General features: G+C 49.1%; 1 protein-coding gene across 3 annotated transcripts; it reads left to right on the top strand.

Annotated features, from left to right (window-relative positions):
* The first annotated feature begins 2,294 nt into the window (after positions 1 to 2,294).
* Positions 2,295 to 26,561, top strand: KLHL12 (kelch like family member 12). Of its 3 annotated transcripts, XR_004422255.1 has the most exons (13): positions 2,295 to 2,433; positions 4,852 to 5,085; positions 8,635 to 8,788; positions 9,852 to 10,069; positions 14,327 to 14,476; positions 15,819 to 15,933; positions 22,017 to 22,123; positions 22,904 to 23,099; positions 23,469 to 23,627; positions 23,928 to 24,026; positions 24,673 to 24,859; positions 25,027 to 25,492; positions 25,595 to 26,561. XR_004422255.1 is itself a non-coding variant. In XM_033099603.1 (12 exons), exons 2-12 carry the CDS (start codon positions 4,891 to 4,893, stop codon positions 25,151 to 25,153), a joined length of 1,707 nt encoding a protein of 568 aa, XP_032955494.1. In that variant the 5' UTR covers positions 2,295 to 2,433; positions 4,852 to 4,890; the 3' UTR covers positions 25,154 to 26,561. The 3 variants fall into 3 exon arrangements, 2 of the variants coding, with proteins under 2 accessions (XP_032955494.1, XP_032955495.1); XM_033099603.1 differs by having other exon boundaries at positions 25,027 to 26,561; XM_033099604.1 differs by having other exon boundaries at positions 2,309 to 2,433; positions 4,818 to 5,085; positions 25,027 to 26,561.
* Positions 26,562 to 26,994: the final 433 nt, after the last annotated feature.

Consider the following 26,994-nt stretch of genomic DNA (forward strand, 5'->3'; position numbering starts at 1 on the left):
TGGCGTGTGTGTACGTGTGGCACCCCCAAACAGTTCATGAGAGGCCATGAGATGGACCTGAAGTCCACCCCGGATTACTTCATTAAAAAGCACTTGTTCTGACCACTAAACTGTTTCCTTGACAGCTCACGGCCTGACTTTGAAAAACACTACTCTTGAGCAACTTGGCTTGTATCAAAAGACTCACTATAGCTGTGTGTAGGCACAGCACACAGCAAACGAGGCAAATGTCCACAACTTGAACGGAAAAAGAAATCTTGGTTTAGCCGCACAATGAAACACGACTTAGTTACAGTGACAACAACACGGTTGGGTCTCAAAGATTAGGGGGAGTGAGGGGAGCAACTTACGGAAAAATCTATCAGGTTCAGAAGTTTGCAAAACCAATGCTAGTTTAAGGGTATGAATATGGTAAAAATTCAAAAGGAAATGTTAATTTAGGCGCATGGTGCCCCTGAAGGGTAAGAACTGGAGGAGAGGAGGGACACACTATTTCAGAACTTAGCTCGTTCCTTGTAACTAGCTGGTCAGCACATGGTGTTCTTAAACCATGCGTATTTTTTCTTGCATATATGTAGTAAGGGTTTAACAAGATGAGCTGATGGCAGAGCACACACTGGTGACCTGCAGGGTGCAATGTTCACAAACGCCTGTACGCTGGGGACAACCAACTGCAGCTCAGTGGCAGCTGTGCCCTTTGTGGAGGGGTGTGCTCTCTGGTTCACCACACTGCCTAGTCCCTGGAGGCATGTTTGCAAGCTCTCCTGTCGCATCCGATCCAACGCCATCTTCCACAGGAACTACGGAGGCCGGAGCGACTGAAATCCGGTGTTTTCTCATTTTCAGTAGGAGACAGGACCAGGGAAAGAGGGTCTGAGACAAAGCGTTTCTTGAGCATGTACTTTGTACTTTGCGTATGTCATTTTGTATCTTTTTAACCCTGTGAAGTAGGTGGTATTATCCCATGCCACATGTGAAAAAATTAAGGTCCCAAAAGACTAAGACTTTTTCCCAAGATGACAGATAGGATCAGAGCCAGTATCTGAATCCAGACCATTCTGAGTTAAACCCCATGTTCTAAAGCCTCCGAAAAGTTCAAAGGCACAAAAAGAAACAGAGGGAAAAACCTCCCTCCTGCCCTGTCTTCCAACCAACCAGCCACATCCTTTTGCCAAAGAAACGAATGTTACCACTTCATTTTCAATCTTTCCAAATGCATTCTATACATATACAATCAAATAGGAATATATTTTCCCAACCTTTTTATGCAAATAATAGCAAACTAGATGCACTGTTCACAACTTCAGGGTATTGGAGGGTGCGCTCTACTTTATTGAACCAGTCCCCTACTTACGGAGGTGAAGGTGGTTTTCCATATAACCTACGACGACCTTGCACACACGTTACTTTACGTGTGCAAGAGTGTGTATGAAGGAGAAAAGATAAAAATCTCAGTTAAGGATATCTGCATTCGTAACTTGAGTGAACTTTTCCAAATGCAATAGAATTTGTACCACTCCTGCAGTTCACCCCCAGCGTGTGAATCAGGGATAATGTGAGATCGTAGGGAGATGATGCCAAAGATGGAAAGGAAACACTGTAAAATTAGATTGCTGCCCACTTGCCTATGGTTTTATCCCTAAGGAATCAAAGGCCCGAGAGGGAAACAGTGTCATCAAACACAATGTTTGGACAAAAATGGGGTCAAGGAGCCTGATCCCCTTGCCAGCCAGTCAGCTGAGTGCGCCCAAATCGGTCAGAAGCGAAATCCCTAAAGGGGACGCCCCGCGCCCCGGAGCTGGAGACGTCGGCAGACGAAAGGGGAGATGAGGCCTCCTTGGACTTCTGATGGGTTCCTTCGCACGTCCCTCAGCGCAGGGACCAACGTCCGGCGACCACCAGTCCCTTCCACGAACTGTCTCGGGGTGCGAGCAGCAGAGAATCACCTGCGGGACGGCGGCGGGCCCCACTATGATGCAGAGAATGCGGAGGTCAGGGGGTCGCAGGGCGGCCCGAAAGGTCACAGCCTGGAAGACACCTGCAGCCTCCGTGGCCTTTCTCGCCGTGAGAGCGTCCCTGAAGCCCTGGCAGGTGAAACGTGCCCCCGGCCATCAGTGCCGTGGCTCCCGGACCCTTCGCGCCCTCCCAGCCGCGGGATCTCGGGGACCAGCTCACTGTCGGCCGCCGCGGGAGGCCGGGCGCCCAACACCTGCGGGTCACGTGCCGCCGCTGCCCCACGTGACGCGGCTCCGGGAGGGGAGGGGCGGTCCGCGCTCTGCGACGTCATCACGTCGCGCGGCCGCGGGGACGGCACCCGACGAGCGGGGCGACGGCTCGCGAGGCTCCGGGTCGGGGCGGCGGCGGCGGCGCCCGGGCTCCTGAGCCGCCTGCTGGCCGCGCCCATCTCACCCCATCCCCACGCGCGGGGCGCAGGTGAGCTGACGGAGGGCGTGGGTGGCGGTGGGCGCTTCCTGCCGGGCCCGACCCGGGTTCCGGCCCTGCCCGCCTGTCCTCCCCGCCGAGGGCACGCAGCGGAGGGGGCTCGGCGCGCGGCGCTCAGCTCCGCCCGCCGGGACCCCAGCTGCGGTGCCCGCCGCGTCCCCGGTGCCGTCGGGGGACACTTCCTCCTCCTCCCGCCGGGGTTCAGCTGGGCCGGAACCTGACGCCCTCCCCGAGTCCTCCATGGTGCAACCCCCATGCAGATGTTATGGAGGTTCTGGGACAGTGGCCTCGGGAACGGGAGGGCGGAGGAAGTGCCGAGACTTGGCCCGGCGAGGCAGGCATCCCCACGCCGCGCTCGAGCTACCGTCGGTGTGACGGGCACGGAGACGTGGCCCGAGCCTGTGGGGACCCCCCAGAAAGCCTCCACAGTCCATGGGCATCTGTTAGACCTTTCCTCCCTCCGCAGCGTCGCAACTCAGTTGGCTTCAGGAAAATCTTTTTGAAAACATCATATGCTCTGATGACTCACCTCCTTTTCTGTAAAGTGGGCCCCGCAGGGTTGCTGGAGGGATTATCTCGAGTGTCACAGAGCAATACGCTAGCTGTAAACAGGAGGACGTGCGATGTCGGTTTTCCCGTTCAAAAAGTGTGGTGTGAGTTTTGGACTCTTGAAGACCCTGGTTTGAGGTTTATTCTTGGATCATTTCAGAAAGTTTTGGATTCCAACTAAGACAGACTTAACCACCCCGTTTCATTCCCCAGAGTTGTCATTGATGAAGAAAAGGAAAGAAATAGTGTCACAAAGCCTGTCACGTACAGCGCAACACGGGCAGTGAGAACGAGAAGGGATGGCGAAGGGTTAAGAAAGAAACAGAAATCAACAGAGTTTTGAAAGGGGCCAAGGGTCTCCCAGCCTCAAAGGACTGCGAGCCCCGAATCGGGCCACCTTGTGGCTTTTATTGATTCACATACAAGGAAGTCGCATTGTTTTCTCCACGGTCTGTGGGTCTCATACACCACACCAGAAAACTGGTTCAAACCGATCACCCTTGCCTGCCGAAAGTCCCATGATGTATAATTATTGTTTGTACCTCCCCAGGGGACAAAACCTTTATGTTTAAAACATACTGAGATGGAGAACTGATGTTATCACATCTAGAACCACTTCCCAAGCAGGTTGTGGGAAGGAATACAGCCACAGAGGCAGAAGCTCTCCTTAGACGGGGGAAGTGGAAAGCTGTACCCTCCTCTATCAACCCCGTGAATTCTCCTGGTGGTCCCCACACAACTGTGCCTGTCTTGGGTCGTTCCTTTCTTGAGGAATCTTACCTGTCATTGGCTAGCCAGCCATGCTTTGGGGCCAAACAAGGAGATGGCATGAAAGGAAACAATGTCCCTGAAAGGAATAGTCTCACAGACTCTTCTTTCTTTTTAGGGGTAGGCACGAGGGGACAGACGGGCAGGCAGCTGCATGACAACAACCATTAAGAAAGTACTTTTTTCATTTTTTGATGTGTAATCTATTACTACGTTCATTCAAGTGATGCGTGCTGGTGAATTTTGCAGGTGACTGACTGTGGCAGTAAAATTAGTGGGCTTTGGCTAAGTTTGTATCCCGAGAAGGCTGTTTGTTTTGGTACAGAGAATTACTACAAATATTAACTTGTTGGTGTCGACGGACATTGACTGATAGCGTAGAGTAGGAAGACCCTTCTGGAGAAGAGCTTCAGGCAGGACCTTAATCAACTGGAAGCCCACACACAGGCCTGCGCGGTTCGCATCACTCAGTGTAGGTAGCGGGTCCTCATTGGCAGTTTCGTTTTAAAAGGAATCCAGATACATTTGGAAATCACCATAAATGATTCTTTGCCTAGTTCTTTAGAAAAAAAGTTTATTTTCACTGACTGGCTTTCACAGCTCTAAGGTGGAGGCACAATTTCTCTTTTCTTGAATGCATTGACTAGGCACTTACTGTACACCTGCCTGGACAGAAAAAATACATAACACAGGATCCCCACCCTCTCCGCACTTCCCCGTGTAAACTACTCGTGGGTGTTGAATAACATGTACGCGCCTTTAAGAAATTTTGTCTTTTCATCATTTTATCATTGGAGATAACAGCCTGTTGTAGATGAGCCGGACGTGTAGTTTCTTTCTATTTATAATACAGTTGAGTATTGATTATGATAAATGTCAGGAGGTAAGCGTACTCAGAGAAGAGATCATTTTTACTTGGGTTACTTAGTGGCTGGATTGTGGGGGTGATGCCAGGAATGGGGGTGCTCTCTGTTTGTTGTTTGGTTCTCAGGAAGCCTCCTTGAGCTGTAACGCTAATTGAAAATGTCCTGTCCCCACCCCCAACCCCCATCCTTCAGATATGCCCCCTCTTTTTTTCTCTTGTATTTGCAGAATCCCAGGGCCCATTTCATTCTTTTTCCACGTTGCTTGATGGGAGGCATCATGGCCCCCAAAGACATCATGACAAATACTCACGCGAAGTCCATCCTCAACTCGATGAACTCCCTCCGGAAGAGCAACACGCTGTGCGACGTGACCCTCAGAGTGGAGCAGAAGGACTTCCCTGCCCACCGCATCGTGCTGGCTGCCTGTAGCGACTACTTCTGCGCCATGTTCACGAGCGAGGTGAAACTTGTAACCTTGCGGTCGGCTCGCTTCATTGGCTCAAATCGCAGTTCGACAGAACAGTGGATTTCTGTAGGTGGGATTGCCATGTTTCCCCAAAAATAAGACCTAGCTGGATAATCAGCTCTATTGCATCTTTTGGAGCAAAAATTAATATAAGATCCGGTCTTGTGTTAGATAAGACCGAGTCTTATAGTAAAATAAGACCGGGTCTTATATTAATTTTTGCTCCAAAAGACGCATCAGAGCTGATGGTCCAGCTAGGTCTTATTTTCAGGGAAACACGGTAAATGGGCTCTGTCGAGGAGCTGCCACTTGGCCAGGCCTCAGTGTTCTCATCTCCCATCGGGGATGCAAGTTATACATCATAACGTGGTTGTTGGGACAGTTCTTTGAGAAAATTGCATATAGAGTGCTGAAAACAGTGGCTAGCATGGTAAAACACACACGTCAGCTATTGGGTTTTACTTACTATGTTTAAATACTATTTTACTTAGTATATTAAAATGTAGCGTAACGCTATTGAATATAGCATGATGTACTCTTAGAAAGCTGAGTACTGTTAGGACATTTTCCCGGAGCAGAGAGACCAAAGAAAGAGGCTGACTACTCCTTGGTTATCTATCAGTGCTGTCAGTGTTTGTTAAGGGAACTTACAGGACCACTTACGTTCCTTCTGGGCCTAGGGCTTGGGACGTGGCTCAGACAGGCCCTGAGGGGTTAGGGAAGCAGTCTGCTCTGGGCGCATCTGGCTGGGCCCTGGGACAGGCTCTCCAGAAGTCCAGAAGTACTGCAACTTTCTTATTTTTCAAGATCTCAAGTCTGATTTTTAATCTTTAAATAAATTGTCTTGATTTTTTTCTTTTTAAGCTTGAGTGCTGAATGCACCAGTGTTTACTATATCATTTATCTATGCTTATACGAATACCTAAAATATGTCATTATGGTAAGCTTTAAAAAAAAAATCTTTTTAACCACAGAATTTTCTTTAGTCCCATCTCCGTAGTGAAGATGCTGCTGCTGGATCTGAACAGAAGAGGTAGTATAGTATGATAATGACAGTAGCTGCCTTTCATGGGCCAGGGGCTGTGTTGGGTGATGGTTATATCATTTACCCGAGAGCTAGGTGTCACCATCTCATTTTACAAATGAAGAAACAAGGTGTCGGGTATTAAATGACTTGCCCCAAGTCACATGGATTGTGAATGTAGAGGGCGGGATTGAATCCTAACTTTTCTGACTCTAAAGCCCAAACAATTTTGAACTACTGTGCCTCGCAGCCTCTAAAATACAGATTTTTATATTCTGTAATCTCATTTTAAAGCCAACATAGTTGATGATACCATGAGCCAGTGCTCGGTCACATGGCTGGGAGGAGCGTGGAAACCTGACAGATCGCTGCCTCCAATAGGGCTGATTGGAAATGATCTTGGGACGACACCACAGACCCCCACTGTCTGCCAACGTGCATCGGAAGGAGTTGGCAAGTGGTGAGGAGAGTGCCACCCAGCAGCTGCCGACTGCTTATGCAGACCCCGCGTCCTCTCCGTCTGTCCTCACTCTGCTTCCACGTCCAGACTTGACGTGGAGTTCTGTATAAGACTTCCCTCTCTTTTTTCTTAGCAGTGATTACTTTACAGTCTTTTTTTAAAAACTGACATTGGGCAAGAAAACGCCAGATGGTTTGGTCTTTATTTTTAAGACTAATTAACACAAAGGAGGGCATCCAGGGGCCTGGATTTGGGCTCAGTTTTCTCAGCAATTCTGATGAGCCTGGCAGCACGTAACTTCACGGGGTGGGGGTGGGGGTCTGTAAACTAAAGTGACCCTGCTGGATGGCTCCACGTTTTCTTCCAGCCCGATGTACTCCTCAGCTGGTCCACAGGAGTGAGGCCGGAGCCCCGGCTTGTAGCATCTCTTGCTGGTTAAATCACATGTCTTCTTTGAACCTTAGATTCTTTGTGTCTCAAATGGCCACAGTGTCAGACCTGACGACCTTACCAGGTCACCGTGAGAATCAGATGAAATAATAGTAAATGAGAACCACTCTGAAAAATCTGTAAAGCAAATGTAAACGTAAAATGATACTGTAATTGCTCTAAGTAGCTACGTGGTGATATCATTTCCATACATAAGCAATTTGGCAGCTGTGACTATAGTTGACTGTACAAGAAATTTCTGGAATAAGTGTCTTATATGAGGTCTGACAATTAATTTGCGAACTCATTGCAACAGTCTTGCTAAACTTTTTTTTATATCAGAGGGATTATTCATTGTGAATTTGTACCAACCAGACAGTTAATCATGTTTACTATTTGGAAGTACTGAAAAGGCTACATGAAAAAGTTAAACGACCTGAACTTTTTACCAATTATTGTTGCATCACGATAATGTATCAGTTCACAAGGCACTGTCTGTGGGGGAGTTTTTAGCCAGTAAACAAATAACTGTGTTGGAACACCCTCCCTACTTACCTGATCTGGCCCCCAGTGACTGCTTTCTTTACCTGAAGATAAAGGAAATATTGAAAGGAAGACATTTTGATGACATTCAGGACATCAAGTGTAATACGACGACAGCTCTGATGGCCATTCCAGAAAAAGACTTCCAAAATTGCTTTGGGGTGGACTAGGTACTGGCATCGGTGCATAGCTTCCCAAGGGGAGCACCTCGATGGTGACCGTACTGACATTCAGCAGTGGTGTATGTAGCACTTTTGTAGGATTAATTCGCGAACTTAATTGTCAGATCTCGTATATTTCTATTTGTAAATACTTAGACCCTGTTAAATGGTGATAAAATAATGCACTAGTGACTTTAATGTCAGGGATTAGTTTTGTTCTTGGCTTTGGTAGCAAATGCTTTTTGAGTATTCTGGCTGATGGAGGATTCAGAGGTGGCTTTGATGCACTGGAGTTTCGTAAGTGTTTTGTGTTTGTAAACTGCATTTAAGCTCTAATAACATTTTCATAAAGTAATCAATTTTCAGATAGTTTACTGTCTTGTAAAATTGAAGATTTCGACCCTTAGCTAAACAGTTTCCTATGATCATTCAGTTTCATCAATACTCAAAACTCCAAGGGTGTATTCTAAACTAAAGACACCACCAGCAACTTGGTAATCCCAAGAGAGAGTCAACCCAGTATCTTGCAAAAGTATCAAACAACTCAGCGTGTTCAGACATGTTAACAGCAGAAGGCCCCGTCGGGGACTCTACGTGTTCCTTTCATCATTACCGAATGTCTAAGGACAGACAAGACCACACTGGGTAGTCCTGGGGGGTCTGGAGCTGTAACCCACAGGGTCTTCCCCAAGCATGAAATTCCTTTGAAGTTTTGTGCTTTGCCTGAAAGGGACATGGACACTAGTGGTGGAACTGGTGCATTCTATTCTGTAATACACCTATGTTTGCTTTAATACAAAAACAGTGTTTTAAATTATTCTCTAGTAAAGTTGATATTCCAAGAAGGTGTCACCTCGCTGGGTTACATACCGTTCCTCCCCGACTTGAACAGCTACAGACATAAGCCGTATTTGCTTTGTCCCCAGCTTTCAGAGAAGGGGAAGCCTTACGTCGACATCCAAGGTCTGACCGCCTCTACCATGGGAATCCTGTTGGACTTCGTGTACACGGAGACGGTGCGTGTGACGGTGGAGAACGTGCAGGAGCTGCTGCCCGCAGCCTGTCTGCTTCAGCTAAAAGGTACAGCTGCTGCAAGGTGACCTGGAAAGCTTTCCAGTGGGTGGTGTCAGCTTAATCGTGAAACGGGGGAGACAGACTGCAGGCACCCCTGTTCAGTGCCACGGCACGGAGGGTCCGATTTCACTCGCAGTGGGAAGGAACCTCTCAACATGTCAGTGTTCGGCTCTTTAGAAACTGGCGTCTACACCTTTCCTGTTCTTAAAAAGCTGGAGGAGGAGATAATGGATGCACTTTCTCACGTAATGTGCATAGTAGCCCTGCAAGGACCAGACACCAGCACTGCTCACCGCCCACGTGGAAGCGGGTGGGGGCCAGGTGGATAGAGACTTTCCGGGGAAAGCTCTGATACCTCCAATTTTTAAACCGTATAAATTACATATTAAAAATTTAAATTGACACACTAAAATGAAAGTATAAAGTTTTCACAGGATGAGAGGTGGTCCCTCTTCCAGCCCCCAGTCAGTCTTTCTTACCCTCCACTGAGGTTTCTGTTGTTTTCAGTTCTTATTACCTGGTTGAAACAGTATGGTGCTTTTGCATCCTGCACAGCTATGACACTGAGGTGATACTCTGAGCTTTTCAGTTAAGAAACATGTGATTGTTATCAGTGTCTCCTGTTTTTCCTTCACTGGAATCTTTTAGTAAGTGTTTTGAACATTTAAAACATTTTCAATTACAGTTGGCATTCAGTACTATGTTAGCTTCAGGTGTGCAGGTTGGGCAGTCCCATAACTCACGAGGTAAATTTTCACGCGCAGTAGAAATTAGGGGTGTTGTGCTGAGTTCTAATTGGTTTTGAGCTTGTCTGTCAGGGGTGTTGTCGGCATGTTTGCTCAATGGCACCAGAGTCCGCAGACGCGAGTGGTCTTGCGGTGTTTGTCTGAAGCTGAAGTGGAGACCGTGTGGATGCCTCCCTGAAGGTCCCCTGACACGTGACACAGAAGTGGGACTTGAGTTCCTTAAGCATGATATTGCAATCTGATTCGTAACTGGGACACTGTGTAGAGAAGATGTTGCAATGCCAGCGTGTGCTGCCCTGACATGTCACTGTCTATGTGCCCAGGTGTGAAGCAAGCCTGCTGCGAGTTCCTGGACAGTCAGCTGGACCCTTCCAACTGCCTGGGCATCCGGGACTTCGCCGAGACGCACGGCTGCGCTGACCTGGTGAGGGCCGCCGAGGTCTTCAGCCAGAAGCACTTCCCGGAGGTCGTGCAGCATGAGGAATTCATCCTCCTCGGCCAGGGGGAGGTGGAGAAGCTGATCAAGTGCGACGAGATCCAGGTGGGCAGGCTCGGGCCGGGGCAGGGTGGGGGAACCACTGCGCCCTTGCCAGGGGGCTTCCCCGTCGGGTGTGCGGAGGGTTCATTAAGTGGCCCTGGAACTCCGTGCAGGATTTATTTGCGTATTTATGGGAGGGAGAGAGTTCGCCACCTTCCTTAGTAAAATACATGATCCCAATGGTTAGGCGTCACTATTGAACAAAGTGTGGGCTGAGCATGAACTGGAAGGAAAGTGGATTTCTCTGTCAGCCACTCACCCGTTTTACAAACATCTGTCGACAGTGCAGCCATCACTGTGCCACGTGCTGTGGATTGAAAAGTCAGGTGCAACTCTTGTTTCGGAAAGTCCCAGTGTAGCGGCAGAGACCACAAAGATCATTAAGTAGAAAATAATGAGCCTGTGCAGTGCAAGGAGATTACATACAAGAAAGAAGAGTGAACCTGGGTTGAATGAGATCGAAAGGAAGGGACAGAGGGTGGCAGTCGTGAGCAGCAGCCAGGTGTTGTGCCTTTGGGGGATGAGGGAGTGGGGGGGGGCACCTGTGAGCTGGAGGTCGGGGTGGTGTCTGACCTGCCGAGGGAGACACCCGAGCCCAGGCCAGGGCTCAGTGACAAGGCAGCGAGAAGAGCCTCAGCCGGTTCTGGTTCCGAGATACAGCACCAGGGCTGGAGGGCTTTACTGCCATAGGGCAGGGGTCATGAGAAGGCTGAGGAGAGCTGTTGGCGTCTCTGAACCCCGTGGCATTCATCTCCAGTGGTCCAGTTCTTTCCAGTAGCTTCTGGAAAATACCTAGCAGAGCCAAGTGTTAGATAAAAGTCCACCTGTTGGTTTTGTTTCCCCTAGTTAGGAGAAATTCGATTATCCAGGAAGGCTAAGAGTTCATTTTTTTCCTTCTTGTTCTTCTCGGATAATAATAAAAAATGAATTTTAAAATAGTGGATTACCAGAAGTTAGTGGCTCGTCAGTTTAAGCAAGACATACTGGAAAGAGTCAAAGTTTGATTAATACTCTAGATGCTATAGCATGGGTTTGCTATTTAAAGAAATCCTATGATACACTTTTGTAAATCAAATGCTTACCCCCTGATTTATTGTTGATACTAGGATTTTCATGTAATAACAAGTCTTAGATATATTTCTTATCAAACTGTAGCCAACTTTCTCTTTACTCCTTTCCCTGCTGACTTTTCGGAGGGAAAAGGGATTAGGGCACATTGATGACCTCGTTTCAGCTCAAAGGAGTGAGTCTCCGCTTGGACTTGCTGTTTCCTATCAGCTCAGAGAACCTGCTGTCAAGATGCTGCCCAGCCAAGTATTTGCTAATGTGTGTCCCCACCGTCGGGGTGTGGGGTGTTGCGTCCTTGCACAGAAGTGCCAAGTGACACGTTCTTCAGCCTTGGAAACTGGCACTTTGGCAGAACACGTGGATTTTTCTTGACTTGTCCATACACAGAAATACAGTGAATGGAATGAGCGCTGTAGACTTGAAGTTGGCTGCACGTGTCGTACAATAGCGAACATGTGGCCTTTACTGTCAGCTCATTGACCGAATACTCTGGGCCCGGAACAGTTCCAGATGCCAGGTCTCCACCTGTGAGCAAAACAGACAGAAATCCCTGGTCCCTGGAGTTCCATTCTCAGGGCACCATTCTTGGTATTTTTTATCTAATTTAATTCTCAGAAGTGTCTGTTTTTCAGAGGAGGAAATTGAGGCTTTGAGGTTAACCGTCAGACCACAGCCTGGAAACGGTCGAGCCAGGACTCGGAGCCGGGCAGCCAGGCCAGGCCATCTGTTCTCTCAACCACCACACGATGAGGTGGTCTCCTAGGAGGCCAGATCAGGGGCAGTCCCAGAAGTCATTTATTTTAGAATGACATCGACTTGGGAATAAAACTAGTTGGCATAGGAAGAGCAGATAACTAACCGGTTTATTCAGCAGCTGAGAAGAAAACAGTCTGAGAACTCTGCTTTTTTCTCGGCAAATGACTCATTTTTGTCTCCTCCATGTATACCAGCCAGAAAAGAAAGCAGATGTCCGACTCCCATTGCTAACTGACACTTCCTGTCCATTGTATAAACCAGCAGACTTAAAACAGTAGGAAGCCATGTGTCGTGCTGGTTAAAACAGCAGGGGCTTTAGAATCAGACTGGGGTGACTTTTGGTGGGTGACGTGTTACCTAACCCCTCGTCTTCGGTCTCCTTTTCTGTACAATGTAGGTGATAGTCGTACTTTCTAAACAGTAAGTAGGCATGCCACTGCCTGATACGTAAAAGAATTCGGTGAAAATTTTTTATGGAGAAATTTTTCTCCGTGGTGAAGCATTAATGTTGGGAATTTTCCTCCCAGTGGAGCTATTTTTTTCTCCAGTTCTAGTTTATTCTGTTTTCAGTAAGATCAAAGATCCCTGCTCATGATTGAAAAACCCCATTTTAAATTGGTGTATCTAATTTAAACCTAGAATGTATCAGATGTAGCATACAGCTGTTTAAAACTATTAGTCTGTCATTCGTTAACAAAAACATTTCTAAACAGTCACAGACACCCTTCCTCACCCTCCCCTGCCCGAATCCATCAGGAGGCTGCTTAGTGTGACCGCCCCTGAAGGTGATGCATAAATTCCCATCACGGCTGCCGCGGTCTGAGCACCGTCACCTTCCGCCTCTAACTGGTGTCCCCGCTCCTGGCCCTTCTAAACTGTGGTCGGCAGGTGATCTTGACAAACATCAGTGCAATCAGGTCATTAGCCTGCTTGAAAGCTTTTCCTGGTTTCCAGTTGCCCGAGAGTCAAGTGCCGTGTCCGTGTGCTTTGTTCAGCTCTCCGGCCTGATGTGCTCCCTCCGTCACTCCTACACCAGCCTCCTGCCGTTTCTCAAGCCCTCAAGTCCTTCTTTGCTCAAGCGCGGTGCAGTCCAACAGCACACCATGTGACATGGAAGGGCCGTGTCTGCGTGGTCCAGCTCACGAGCCGCTCAGAGTCCTCGTGTACTGAGCCATGAAATGTGGCTAGTGTGACCGAGAAGATGAGCTTTTGATTTCACTTGAGTTGAGCTAACATACCATGTTTCCTTGAAAATAGGACCTAACTAGAAAATGCCCTAGCATGATTTTTCAGGATGACATCCCCTGAACATAAACCCTAATGCGTCTTTTGGAGCAAAACTTAATGTAAGACCCGGTCTTATTTCCGGGGAAACACGGTAAGTGTAGCCAGCGCCCAGGACTAGTGGCTTCCACATTGGACAGTGCAGCCTATGCTCTGCGTCTGCCTGGAGGACTCTCGCTCACCCCAGCTGCCTGCGCTTCATCCATCAGATTGGAAGCTATTGCTTCTGCAGGGCGGCCCCCACACGTCCGTGGGAGTGAGGAAACCCCATCTTCTGCCGCAGAGCCCTGCAAGTCTCCGGGGTGGTGCATGACGATGGCCCAGGCTTGTTCGTTTCTCCAATTTAACACCATCTGCTTTGTTCACCATCGTATTCCAGCCTCAGCACAGGGCCTGGCTCTTAGTAGGTGTTCGGGAAGCCATCGAGTGCATGGGTGTTTGGAAGCATTGTCCACGTTTCGGTTCTTAGGAAAGGTTCACAGAAGGGCTTCTTTCTCTAGGTGCTGTCACACTCCGGAAGGTGTCTCAGCCAGATACAGTCTGGGGCTGTGGAAGGGACACAGGACCCTGGACTCTGGTGTGGTCTGTGCGAGATCCTAGGTGTCATACCTAGTGCTGTTCCAGGGGCATGTGATGGGTTTCAGGGCGTGTCGGCCAGTTTGTCATGTGAAAGCTTGGGGATGAGCCCCCACAGTGACCAGTGTGTGTCATCTCAGCACGGTAGCTGCCCTAGCGCTAATGGATGGCGCTGTTAAAACGGAGTCCCCACTTCACAGGCCAGTGGGGGTTTGGGGAGCAAGCCCAGAGATACTAGAGAGCACTTATAAAGGAAAGTTGTTTTAAAACCACTCCCTTAATGTTTCCGAAATGACCAGAAGAAATTTCAAGCCCCAGGAAACTGGGAGGTGAAAGCCAGGCTGTGACGGTGGCTGACGAGGCACTATCAGTCCTCCGTGTGTTAGCCCGTTTGTCTCCTTGGCCTGGTCTTAGTGGGTTATTTCTGAACAGATTGTTGTCTCAAGACCCAGTTGTTTCTGGAAGTTGGAAATCATGGATCATGGGGAACGGGAGGGAGAGGCACACGTGGCTCCTCCTGGACCTGGGAGATCGCTGGGATGCAGGTGTGTGACGCACGCGCTGGCACACTTGCAGGTCGACTCGGAAGAGCCTGTCTTCGAGGCCGTCGTCAGCTGGGTGAAGCACGCGAGGACGGAGCGGGAGGAGTCCCTGCCCGACCTGCTGCAGTACGTCCGCATGCCTCTGCTGAGCCCCAGGTACATCACAGACGTGATAGACACCGAGGTGAGTGACGGCGCGGGCCCACCCCCTGCAGTCTCAGCTCACTGTGAGTCCCCGCGACTGTGGCATGAGGCGTGGCCTCTGCCTCCAGAGTGCCAGAGGCTGGTGCTGCGTGGTCTCGGGCAGTGACTCGGCCGGGCGGGCTCCTGGCCCAGGTGCAAGTCCGTCATTTAATTTAATTTGTGCTTGGATTTGTTTTACGTGACGCTAAGTGTTTTACATAAGCATCATCTATGATAAATTTTGTGCCCTTCTCTATTAAACGTGAGTTGTTCCAAATTGGAAAAGATGCTTTGCTGTCAAGTCTCTATTTTTGACCTCTGGTGAAACTAACGCAAAAGTAGTTTTAATATCAACTCGGGTCAAATCGTGTTTATTTGTAAGTGTTTCTCCAACTTAAGTTCTTTGTGGTACGTTTCCGTAATTTTATTTTATGTGTCACCTGTATTACCTGGACCGTACCTTGGGGGAACGCCGACTTATGACATGTAGGTAAGGCCCAGTCAGGGAATGGCTTTTCTGACCAGCCCCACGTCCCTTTGGGAGTTAATACAAAAGTGTTTCAGTCGTTCATGTTAGAAACGTTCAGGCTTGTGGTGTCACTTCTCCAACTCTTTCATTTGTCGTTTCTTCCATACAACCCATGCGTATACCCCTCGTATTCGTTCCTTTATATTGTGCTCTGGAGCCGGACTTGGAACTGACACCCCCGGTCACCACTTAACCTGGCAGTGAGGGAGCCTCACCTCTCTCCTCCTCCCGCCCTCCGAGCTCCTGGCGGCCCTCAGTGGCTGAGCCCACGCAAAAGCCCGGTGTGGCGCCCTGTGGCCCAGCTCATACCGGCCAGTATTCTGGGCCCGGGAGCAGCGTGGGGAAGGTGCAGTGAGCTCTTCCAGACATGCATGTGGTCTGCACGGCCGGGCTGTGAGCCTTGGGGAAGTGGCTTCAGACCTGACTTATCCCACTGGCCACCCCAGAGGGTAACAGGAGCCGTTTGGGCGTCCCTTAAATTGCTACTCAGTGTTATGTACTTGTGCTGCGTGATCACTGGTAGGGTGTGCGGACAGCAGCTGTTGCTGTGAGTGCCGGCTGCATGGGACGCCCCGCAGGACACTTTTACATCCTTTGATGCTTCTGCCGTGTAATATATTGTCTGTTCCACAAGCTTTCTACCGTTTCTGGAAACCCACAGCCTCGTTATTACCAGCAGCCCTCCTGGACTTAACAGGTTCTGGAAACTGGTTTTCTGTGTTAAGTTAATTACAACTTAATTATAAATGTGCTGTTTGTACTGACGATGCTGGAGGTGTCCCTGCCGCTCACTCTGCTGTCTGCTGTGCCTCAGCCTGTCATCCGCTGCAGCCTGCAGTGCAGGGACCTCGTTGATGAAGCAAAGAAATTCCACCTCAGGCCCGAGCTGCGAAGTCAGATGCAGGGACCCAGGACGAGGGCACGTCTGGGTAAGCTGGCACAGGGGGTGGCGTGTAAGCTGGCACGGGGGGGGGCGTGTAAGCTGGCACTGGGGGGGCGTGTAAGCTGGCACGGGGGGCGTGTAAGCTGGCACTGGGGGGCGTGTTAAGCTGGCACGGGGGAGTGTAAGCTGGCACGGGATGGCATGTAAGCTGGCACGGGGGGCGTGTAAGCTGGCACAGGGGGTGGCATGTAAGCTGGCACGGGGGGGGTGAGATGCAGTTGGAAAGAGCAGTGTATAAAAAGTTCAGAGACCTTGTTTCAGATGGTTTTTACTCTTGTATTGATTGTTTCACCTCAGACGAATCACTTTACCACCTGAGCTTTCTTTCCTGTGAACCAAGATATCTTCTCTATCTATTTTACATAATTATTTGGAGGATTAAATGAGATAGTGTGTGAGAGCACTTTATAAATTGTCAAAGTGTTAAGCAGTGTTATCATTTGATTTCAATATATTTGGAGCTGTGCATTGGATATTATTTCAAATGTCATTGTCTTAGCAGACCCCAGCAGTGACTGGTTGTGTGGCTTTGGGCAAGTTTCCATTGATCTGAGCCTGCGCTTCTACCTCCAAAACGAGGCTACTGAGGTCTTGTCTCACTGGGCTGTGGTCACTATTAAATGAGATAATGTGTGTAAGACGCCTAGCGTGCTCAGAGTTTACTTCTGTTTCCTGTGCTCCCGGTTTCACTGTTTCAAGAGCCTACATGATGATGTGTGTAAAAGCTGAGGTGTTAATTGATAATTAAGCTGTTCATTGATCATTTTAAGTAAAATGATGTTTTATCCCCTACATTTTTTAATGACATAAGTGCTACATGTCAATGTAGAAAATTTAGAAACACAGAGAAGCAATAAATAAATAGAAGTCATCCACAATCCCACCACCTAGAGATACTGTTTTTTTCTTAAGGGAACTGTTAGAAGGAATAGTAGATGATACATTTCTGTTAGTTTCTGCAGGATGACAAAACGTGGTCTGTGTCTCATACTACGTACAAGATATGTAATCAACGCAGGACTGACCGAAGGTACTAAGTGTGAAAACACCATGAAAATATTATAAGAAATTATAGGAAAATATTTGTATAACTTCTGGGTGGGAGCCTGTTGTCTCTTTTAAATTGTGTTGAAATACACATAAACTTTACCACCTTAACCATTTTTAAATGGACAGTTCAGTCGTGTTAAGTACATGCACGTCATTGTACAGCTGAGCTCCAGAACTGTTCACGTTACACAACTGAAACTCTGTACCCTTCGATGACAGCTCCCCCTTCTCGCTATCCCCTGGGGAGGAGCCTTCTTAACCAAAACAGGAAAACCTAGAACCCTTTGAAGTTAGTGAACAGCATCATTTTTGTTTGTTTGTTTGTTTGTTTCCAATTAATGGCAAAAGATATAAAGTCAAAAGACCTGGACTGGGAGAAAATACATTCAGTGTATATGACACAAGGTTAATATTTCTGATATAAAAAGAATCCATGTAAATCAGCGAGGAAAAGAACAGTAACCCAGTAGAAGGCTGGTATGAGAAGCTGCAGGTGGCACACAGACGAGGGAACGTAAGGGGACAGTGAACATTTAAAGTAGGCTCCACTAGCCGTTCCAGAAGTGAAGATCAGGGGTAGAATGCTCGTGCCCTTCCTGTCCCACGTCTGGGAATCTGTACGAGAAATAAGTTACTGTAATAATGTCATTATAAGCACGTGTAAGTGAAGACATGTAGGAATTCACTGTAAATTGCTAATGTTGCCAGAAAAAGAACTACAAGCTGAATTGCACGTGAGGGGAATGAATGGTTGACGGGACTGTGAAATGCTAGGAAACTGTTAAAAGCGTTGAGTTGGTTGTACGTCGCTGGGCAGATAGACTAACAGTATACGAAGTGGGGGCATCATTAAAAAAAAAGCGGCAAAACTCCTGTACGTTTGTGTGTTTGCATGAGCATAAACACGCAAGGGAAGCACTAAACCTGCAGCAAGGCGGGGCTGCAGGGGGATGTTAGCTGCCGATGTTAGTTACACCCCTCTGCGCAGGTGACACGTGCCGTGGTTACCTTTGTTATTTAAAAAGCATACACATGTCCTCTAAGTACCATGTGAACCAGTGGTGTAGTGGAAAGTCAGACATTTTACTTGCTTTGCTTTCTACTCCCAGTTTGAATTTGGACAAATACTTTTACCCCTGTACACTACCTTTTCTTCTTCTATACCAGGGTTGTCTAAACCTTTTTCAACGTTTTTCACCAAGGACCATATGCGGTAAAATACACAAACAGCCGGGCCACTCACTCGAGGTGAAGGACGTATTGCCTCGCCTGGTTTATTTTAAGTAAACTAAATATATTTTTGGAATTTGTTGCGGGCCAATTAACAATGGATCCTGGGCCGCAGTTGGCCCACGGGCCACAGTTTGGACACCCCTGTTCTATACTGTAGCCCCCTTATCCACAGTTCTCGTTACCTGCGGTCCACCGCTGTCCGAAAATATTAAATGGAAAATTCCAGAAATAAACAATTCGTAAGTTTAAATTGCTTGCTGTTATGAGTATGAATGAGATGAAATCTTGTTCTTTCCCGCTGGGGCACACATCGTCCCTTGGTCCCACGTGTCCATGCTGCCCACGCTCCCTGCCCATTAGTCACTCAGGTGCCGTCTGCATGATCAGATGGACTGTCCAGTGTGGTAGTGTCTGTGTTTCAGTCCTTGTTTAATAACAGCCCCAGGCACAAGAGTGGTGATGCTGGTGGTGCAGACAGGCCAAGGAGAAGCCGTAAGTGCTTCCTTTGGGTGAAACAGTGAGTCTGTATTATGTATGCGGGGAGAACGCAGCATACGTAGGGTTCGGTGCTGTCTGAGGTTGCCGGCTTCCACTGGGCGTCTTGGAACATGTCCCCCACAGATATGGGGGGACGCTGTATATCTGGGGAGTTAAATTCAATCACTAGGGTTATGTCCACTACAGAAGACGTTATTTCTCTGCTGCAAAGCTGACGGTGCCCCAGAGAGCTCAGAATAGCACTCACCAGTTGTTTGTTCAGTTGAACTACAGCGAATGCGAGTTTCTGAGCCAGCAAAGCTGGAAGATGCCGTGGGGACGCATTTCCCACATTTCTCTGAACAGGCAGCAGAGACTTTCTGCTTGCTCAGGGGACTTGCTTGCTGTCCTGACCTTGAGACCTTAGAATGCCCTCCTTGTTTTCTAGAAGGGACATTCTGAAGCTGTTTCCAACTAGACTCTTAACTTGGCATCTCCTTGTCAGTGCCTCAGGAGCACGGGGTCCCTCCCTTCGTGCCCTCTGTCCCAGTGCCGAGGAGGCACATGGTGACCAGTATGTTGACTGACAGGCATTCAGCCAACAGGAAGTGCTGTCGGTTCTCTGGGACTTGTACCGTAAATATTCCCTATCTGCTTCTGTGTCTCATCCTTCAAAAGCTGCCTGAATGAACTCATATTCTCAAGAAAGGGGTTTTTTTCTAGTTTACGTTTTTCTTCTGGGAATTACATAAAGCAACAGAAATTGCAGTTGAAAATCAGTGGAAATGTTTCAGCTGTGCAGGGCATAGACGGTGCTTCTCGGTTGTGTGCAGGTGTCAGCCCCTAGCGTCATGCTCGTGTGCACAGGGAATGTGTGTGGATGGAAGGTTTGCTCCTACCTTGTCTGCTCAAGTCCGAGGGAGAGAAGAGGTGGTGAGAAGGGAGGGGCAGGTAGACGGGGCTCGTACTGCCAGGGAGGAAGCACAGAACCCGCCGTCCATCCTCTCCCAGCCTGAAGGCATTTTATGCACAAGTAAGATTAGCATCCCAGGAAAGGGCCTTTTGCTCACTGCTTTGCTTTTCTAAAAGGAGCTGACGCTGAGAACTGCTTACTGGCTCGCCTTGGAGAAGGGCCCACTTTGCCTATTGGTGAGATGGGTGTCGTCCCTGGAGATAGGTTAAACTCCATGGTTTATGTGTGGTGGGTTACTAAGAAAAATCTCAAACATATACGAAAGCAGAACGATAGAATGATCAGCTGGTTTCAACAATTACCAACTCGTGGCCTGTTTTGAAGCAAATCCCAGACAGGCTCTAATTCCATCCATATATAGTCTGCTTTCATGTGTATCTCTGAAAGATAAGAAACCTTTTTATTTTTGATTAGTTTCAGGTGTGAAAAACAATATAATAGTTAGACATTTATGATTTATACCCCTCACAAAGTGATAACCCCCCCCAATCTACTCTGACATCACACACAGCCTTTACATTTCCACTGTGTTCCTAATGCTGTACTCCACTTCTTGTGATTATACATATATGTGTATATATACATACACACACACACATATATACACACACGTATATGTGTATATATATATACACATGTATGTATAAACTTGTAGTTGACATTCATTATTGTTCAGCTTCAGCTTCAGGTGTACAGTGCAGTGATCAAGCGTCTACATCATCCCTGAGGTGGTCTCCCTAATGGGACATGTGTCCATCAGATTCCCTACAAAATCTTTACAACATTATTGATTATATTCCCCAAACTGTCTTTCGTATCCCCGTGGCATCTTGTGGTCACCGATTGTGCTGTCTAATCCCCTCACCTTCTCCCTCATCCCCACCCCTCTTCCCATCTAGGAACCCTCAGTTTTTTTCTCTATATCTCTGAGACTGTTTCTGATTACTTTGCTCATTTCTTCAGTTATTTAGATTCCACATATAAGTGAGATCCTATGGTATTTGCCTTTCTCCGTCTGTCTTATTTCACTTAGCATAATGTTCTCTAGGTCCATCCATATCCTTGCAAGGAATCTTTTTTTAATGTATCCAAAATGTCATTGTGACTCCTTAAGGAAAACACACAACCGGTTCTTTATCAGATATTGAGTACATGTTCACATTTTCCCAGTTTTCCTGTAACTGTTTCGTTTTTGACATTGCATTGAATTGATATCTCTTCAGTCTCTTAAGCTATAGGCTGTTCACTCCTGCCTGGGTTTTCCCTGGAATTTACTTGTTGAAGAAACCAGGCTGTTGGACCTGAATGTCCCCTCTGCTGGATTTTGCTGATTGTACCCGTGTAGCGTCATTTGACATGTTCTTCTGTCCCCTGCATTTCCTGTTAGCTGATGGTGAGACTGGAGGTTTGATGAGATTCCAGATTCAGGTTCAGTGTTTTGGCAGGATTACTTCCTAGGTGGTGTGATGTACTTCCTGTTAAGTGTCATAAAGTGGGTTCTCTTCCACCTAAGGTGTCGCGGCCTTTGATGGCCATGGTCAGGGTCATTACTTCACCAGGGTCCACCTGGGTTTCCTGTCAGTGTGAAGGCCCTACCTCTGCTCTTTTATGTCCAGTTACTTAGAAGATTGCTCTGGCCTCCTATCTGACCTCCTGGTGACTGAATTGTCTCAAATGCTCTGGCTAACACACTGTCCCCAGGAGCTCAAGGAGAGCAGACACGTGATTTCCTCATAAGACTTGGTATTTGGAAAGAGACAAGGCAGGAGATATTTTATCAGAATAAGGCCACGGGGGAAGGGAAAGATAGGCCATGAGAACAATCTTCTTTGGGAAAATTGTAAAGAAGAAGACTCCCTTTAAAAGCCTGGTCTTGTGGAAACCTGGAAGTTTTGATGAGCTGGCAGGGAACGTGGTCATATAGTCGGCTAAATTGGAAAAATTAAAGTTCATGGATAAGGGATTTTTAAAATCTGACACTTGGCTCCTATGCCACACCTTGAAGTGTTTCTGAGACAAGGTTAGGAGAGGGTTCTTCCCCAGTACAAGAAGCGCCGTTTTGAGTTCCATAGGCAGGAGGCCAGGGAGCTCCTTCTGCCTCGGCCTGCACGTGGAGCCCCATCCATATGTCAGCCAGACCTTTCTAGACAGGTCGGCATGGTGTAGGGCTGTGCTCGAGTTTTCTTCTGCAGGTTCAGTATTGTCCAGAAATTTCAGCTGCAGAGATTTGGTTCGTCAAGATCTAGAGCCTCGAGAAGAAATTGTTTCCGATGCCTGTTCTACGTTGGATGGCTTCTCTGGGCCGGCAACCCAGCGTGCTCTCCCTCTGTCCTCAGGGGCCAACGAAGTGCTTCTGGTGGTTGGGGGCTTCGGCAGCCAGCAGTCTCCCATCGACGTGGTGGAGAAATACGACCCCAAGACTCAGGAGTGGAGCTTTCTGCCGGTGAGTAAGGGTGGGTCAGTGGTGGGAGAGTCCTCTGTCACTGACCCTAGGCTGAGTAGTCCAGCCCTAAAAGGAGAGAAGCCGGTGACAGCATGATGTTCTTTACAACGTGGCATGCACACAGTGGGTGCTCATGAAGAATTACTTAGGTTGGGCCATTAGACCTCGGAGTCACATCAGACTCAGCTGGCCGGCGCTGTTCCCGTGGCCCCGCAGCTGTCTGTCACTCCCAGCATGCCTCACGGCTACGCTCAGTAAACAGGATTTGGGGTTGCGTGGTGTTCCGAACTCAGAAGTTTGCGTCTCTCTCCCTTGGTATGTCTGTTTTGTGGTGAGTGAACGGTAATAATTCTGAGAAAATGTGGAACTCTCTTGATCAGTCCTGACTTTCTGGGCCGTTGACTCCTGGCCCTTTAATTAGCAATTAAAGGAAATATAAATAGCAATTAAAGGAAATATAAATAGTGCAGGAAAACTTTTCTACGTAATGGAAGGATAGCAGTCTTTAGCCCAGTGCCTTGTGGAATAGAAAGGAATCCGATGCTGGGTAACGGGAAGATGGAGTCTTCTGACAGCTGTGGCAAGCGCACACGTGGAGAAGGCTTGCGTGTCTGAGGGCTTCACAACACGCACGAGGCATTCATTGGGTGGGCACACAGCTGGAGCCGCCTGAGGGTGGGCGGTGCCATGACGGAGCAGAGTGTGGAGATGACAGCGGGAGGACGGCCGAGGTGAGGCCGCAGCCTGCGGGGCTGGAACTCTCCTCCTCTCCCCCCACAGAGCATCACTCGGAAGAGGCGCTATGTGGCCTCCGTGTCCTTACACGACCGCATCTATGTCATCGGCGGCTACGACGGCCGCTCCCGCCTCAGCTCGGTGGAATGTCTAGACTACACGGCAGACGAGGACGGGGTCTGGTACTCCGTAGCCCCGATGAACGTCCGGCGGGGACTTGCTGGAGCCACCACGCTGGGAGGTGGGCTCTGCTGTGGGCTCATGGGGTCACCTGCTCCGTCGTCCGGCAGGAGCGTGAGCTGTGGGGGTGCTGCTGAGGTCTCTGTCGGAGATGGCAGTGTTGCCAGGGCTGCTTGGTGTTCACCGCGACTGGCAGCAGGGTGGTTGGGCTCAGCCCGCGTGCCTTCCGAGCCGCAGCCGGTGTTTGAGTGTTTTTGAGGGTCCCCACTCACCCCTCGTTTTTAGAGGTCTCGACTGCGCTGTCTTCTTAGCAGTCAGACTTCATTGACTTATTCCAGAAGAAACACTTTGTTTCGTCCCCGACGTTGGCAGGACTTGGGGGGATCTGTGGAGACTTCTCTGACAGCCTGTGATTTGTTCATTCGAGCAGACATGATCTACGTGTCTGGAGGCTTCGATGGCAGTAGGCGTCATACCAGCATGGAGCGCTATGACCCCAACATCGACCAGTGGAGCATGCTGGGAGACATGCAGACCGCCCGGGAGGGCGCCGGGCTGGTGGTGGCCAGCGGCACGATCTACTGCCTAGGTGCCCAGCTGAGGCGGGGGGCCAAATGGGTGGCAGCCTCGGGGCGCCTTTTACCACCATCGAGTCCATAGACTTCCATCCACGAAAACCTGGTGTGGCCCGGCAGTTTCTGGGAACTGGGGTTATCGTTTTCGTGGAAGCGGAAAATAGGGTACTCTCAGGTTTCACTTTGGATGAGTGGAACTCTTGAGGGAGAACTGAGACTGAAAGAATTAGTGGGAACACTCCAAGGAAGGTGGGCTGGGCCTGGGCGTAAGGGTCTGTCATTCTTTCTGGAACGGCCTCTGCTTTGTCTTTCAGGAGGATATGATGGGTTGAACATCTTAAATTCAGTTGAGAAATATGATCCCCATACAGGACACTGGACTAATGTCACACCAATGGCCACCAAACGCTCTGGTAAGAGCAGTCAGATCTAAGGGAGGGACGGGAGTGCTGTCACATCCTTGTGTGTGTGTGTGTGTGTGTGTGTGTGTGTGTGTGTGTGTGTGTGTGGTGGGTGCTGTCGCAGGACAGGGGTCAATCAGGTGGTGTTTCCTCCCTCCCTATAGACTTAAGTAAATCACCAGTCAGATCGCACTCTCCTCTTTGCCTCTGTTTTCTCTAAATATCATGAGAACAAGCACAAACTTTCAACTAGGTTGTACATTTGAGGGCCGAAGCCTTGTTTGGTTCGTGTCCTGTGTTGGTGGATGCTGGCGCATCTAGAGCCGTTTTGTAGTCTGGTACGTGTTAGGAGACGCTCGGGACAGGACAGCACCTAGCCCTGTGCCCTGAGAGCGTCTCTCAGCACAGCGGGCTGGGCCGCAGTCACTGCCCTCGCCTCCTTCTTCCCACTTCCTTCTTTTGCTAATGGAGAGGGTTGGGCTCCGAGTTCATCAGATTAATGGCTTTTTTCCTCATTCGCCTGCCAGCTGGAGGGTTTTCGGAGGGCTGTTCCAGGCCAGCCTGGCTCCAGTCCTCACCCTCAGCTCGGCATCAGTGACCGTGTTCTGTTTCCCATGCTAAACTCGGTAGTATAACTTGCTGTACCTTTTTCCCGCAGGTGCAGGAGTAGCCCTGCTGAATGACCATATATACGTGGTGGGGGGATTTGATGGTACCGCCCACCTCTCTTCCGTTGAAGCGTACAACATCCGCACCGATTCCTGGACAGCTGTCACCTGTATGACCACCCCGCGGTGCTATGTGGGGGCCACGGTGCTTCGGGGCAGACTGTATGCGATTGCTGGGTGAGTGTTTCAGCCCAGGCTGGAGCCAGCGTGCCTGGGGCAGCGTGAGCCATGCGCGTTGTGGGCAGGGGGATGGTTTGGGTCAGGGGAAATGTCCTCAGTGGCAGCCTCAGTGGGGAGGACAGAGAGCTCCGTCCCTCAGGTATGTCGCCTTCCTCCTCCCGCAGCTACGACGGGAACTGTCTGCTGAGCAGCATCGAGTGCTATGACCCCGTCATCGACAGCTGGGAAGTGGTGACATCCATGGGGACCCAGCGCTGTGATGCTGGCGTGTGTGTTCTCCGAGAGAAGTGACCCCTCTTGGCGCACCACCCAGAGCTAGTGACCAGTTCAAGGAGCAGTTTGCGGGAGAACCAAGTCTCCTTTCCAGAATGTGTTTCTCCCTGTGCACAGCGTGATGGGCAGCACCGTGCGTGGTGATCGTACTTATTTGACTCGCTCCCCTTGCGCTGGCGTCGTCCCCGAGGAGGGTGGAGACAGACACTCGAGGGAAGAGAGTACACACTGACTGGATGTGAGAAGCCAGTCACCTCTCCTCCTAGTCTAGGAGCACCTTCTGCCATGTCTGACTCCCCGTGTGCGTAGGAGGACGTCTGTCTGTATGTGTGTAGTGCCCCGTGTGTTGCAGTTGCGGTGAGTATGGCCATCCGGGTGTGGGCAGTGCCCAGCCTGCATCGGGATTGGAAGGGCGCCAACATAAGGAAGGTTGATCAAGTCCATGCCTTTGTTTTCCAGGAATAAATACCTGTCCTAGTCTACCGGTAGCTAGGGGCAGCATGCTTCCCTTGTGGAGGAGAACAAAGGGAAGAGCCCTGTCAAAGCTCTGGGGCCCTGGGGGAGATCTTGGTGACATTCCCTCACGGGCACAGGTGGGTGTATTAGCTGGGTTTAGAGCCACGTGCAGTAAACTGAATGCCAGGGCACGTGACTGAACCTGTACCAGCCCTGAAGAGTGACCTGGAAGACCAAGGCAGCCGTGTTATTTGAAGGATCTTTTGATTCCCCCGAGGTCTTTCTGAACGACATGCTGCTTCTCTTGGCCCTGGAGACTGTCCGACAGCACAACAGAGTGGACAGATGCTGGGATGGGCGGAGATGCAGTAAAGGTGGGAGTTCAGTGTGCCTGGGGACAGACTGAAGTCCCTGTGACTTGCTGATCGTCTTACTTCCTGCCAGGGCTCATCTGTGCATGGCAAGTTTTGCCTTGAGTGGGTGACAGACTGTCTTCGTTGAACCACATACTGCTATGACATTTCCATGCTATTTATTTGGGGGTGGGACGGGTGGTAGCAGCCTGAAGTTCAGCTACTTGAGTGCCGCCCCATCCTTTGAAGGGCACACTTCTGCTAAGGAGTGGTTTCTACTGCTGTGTTTGGTACATTCAGTCCTTCTGTTATAAGCTACCCTTACGTGTCCTTACAGTGCATTATAGTCATCCTGGAACAGAATAATCAAGGACAACCAAAATTCTTTCATTAGTTCCAGTACCTGCTGTCGCCATTTCTGAGCTCCCAGTCAAGGCTCCCGTGTTATGGAGTGAAATTCTTGCTTTGTGAGTAGTGGGAGTATGGGAACGTAATAACCGAAACAATTACCCTTTACTCTGAAATTCCATGTTTTCCTCTTTCCCTGAGTTGAATTGACCTGAAGAGTTCATTTCCTTTGTATTTTTTTAAGAAAATATTAAAAATCATCTATGTCACATGTCTGGAAGAGAGTTTGAGGCCCAGCAGCAGTGCCTGCAGACCGTCTGGGGGGCCAGGCGTAGAGAGCACTTGTAGGTCCCTGGTCTCCACCCTGCTCCCCTTGTGTGTGCGAGGTCGCTCCACTGAGTCCCTGCCAGAGACAGGTCAAAGGCAGCCACTTCACCAATGGAGAGTCTCCTCAGTAAAGTGTTACCTGAGTTTGCGATAGTTGTTCACTCCTCTCACATGGAGGGTACTTGAAAACCGTAAAGGGAATAAAGAGACAATCTTGAGCTCATTTAGTACCCACTTGAGTTTTAGGGTTTTAGTCACCCCAGCCCTTTATCTCTTTGCTTCAGTTTATAGCACGTGATAGAAACAGCTATGCAGAAGGCCTGCAAAAACCCAGATATTCCCAGATCAGTGGAAAGGGGGCCGAAGGACTGTGTT

This window comes from Rhinolophus ferrumequinum, chromosome 27 (genome assembly GCF_004115265.2).
Source record: "Rhinolophus ferrumequinum isolate MPI-CBG mRhiFer1 chromosome 27, mRhiFer1_v1.p, whole genome shotgun sequence".
Lineage (NCBI taxonomy): Eukaryota > Metazoa > Chordata > Mammalia > Chiroptera > Rhinolophidae > Rhinolophus > Rhinolophus ferrumequinum.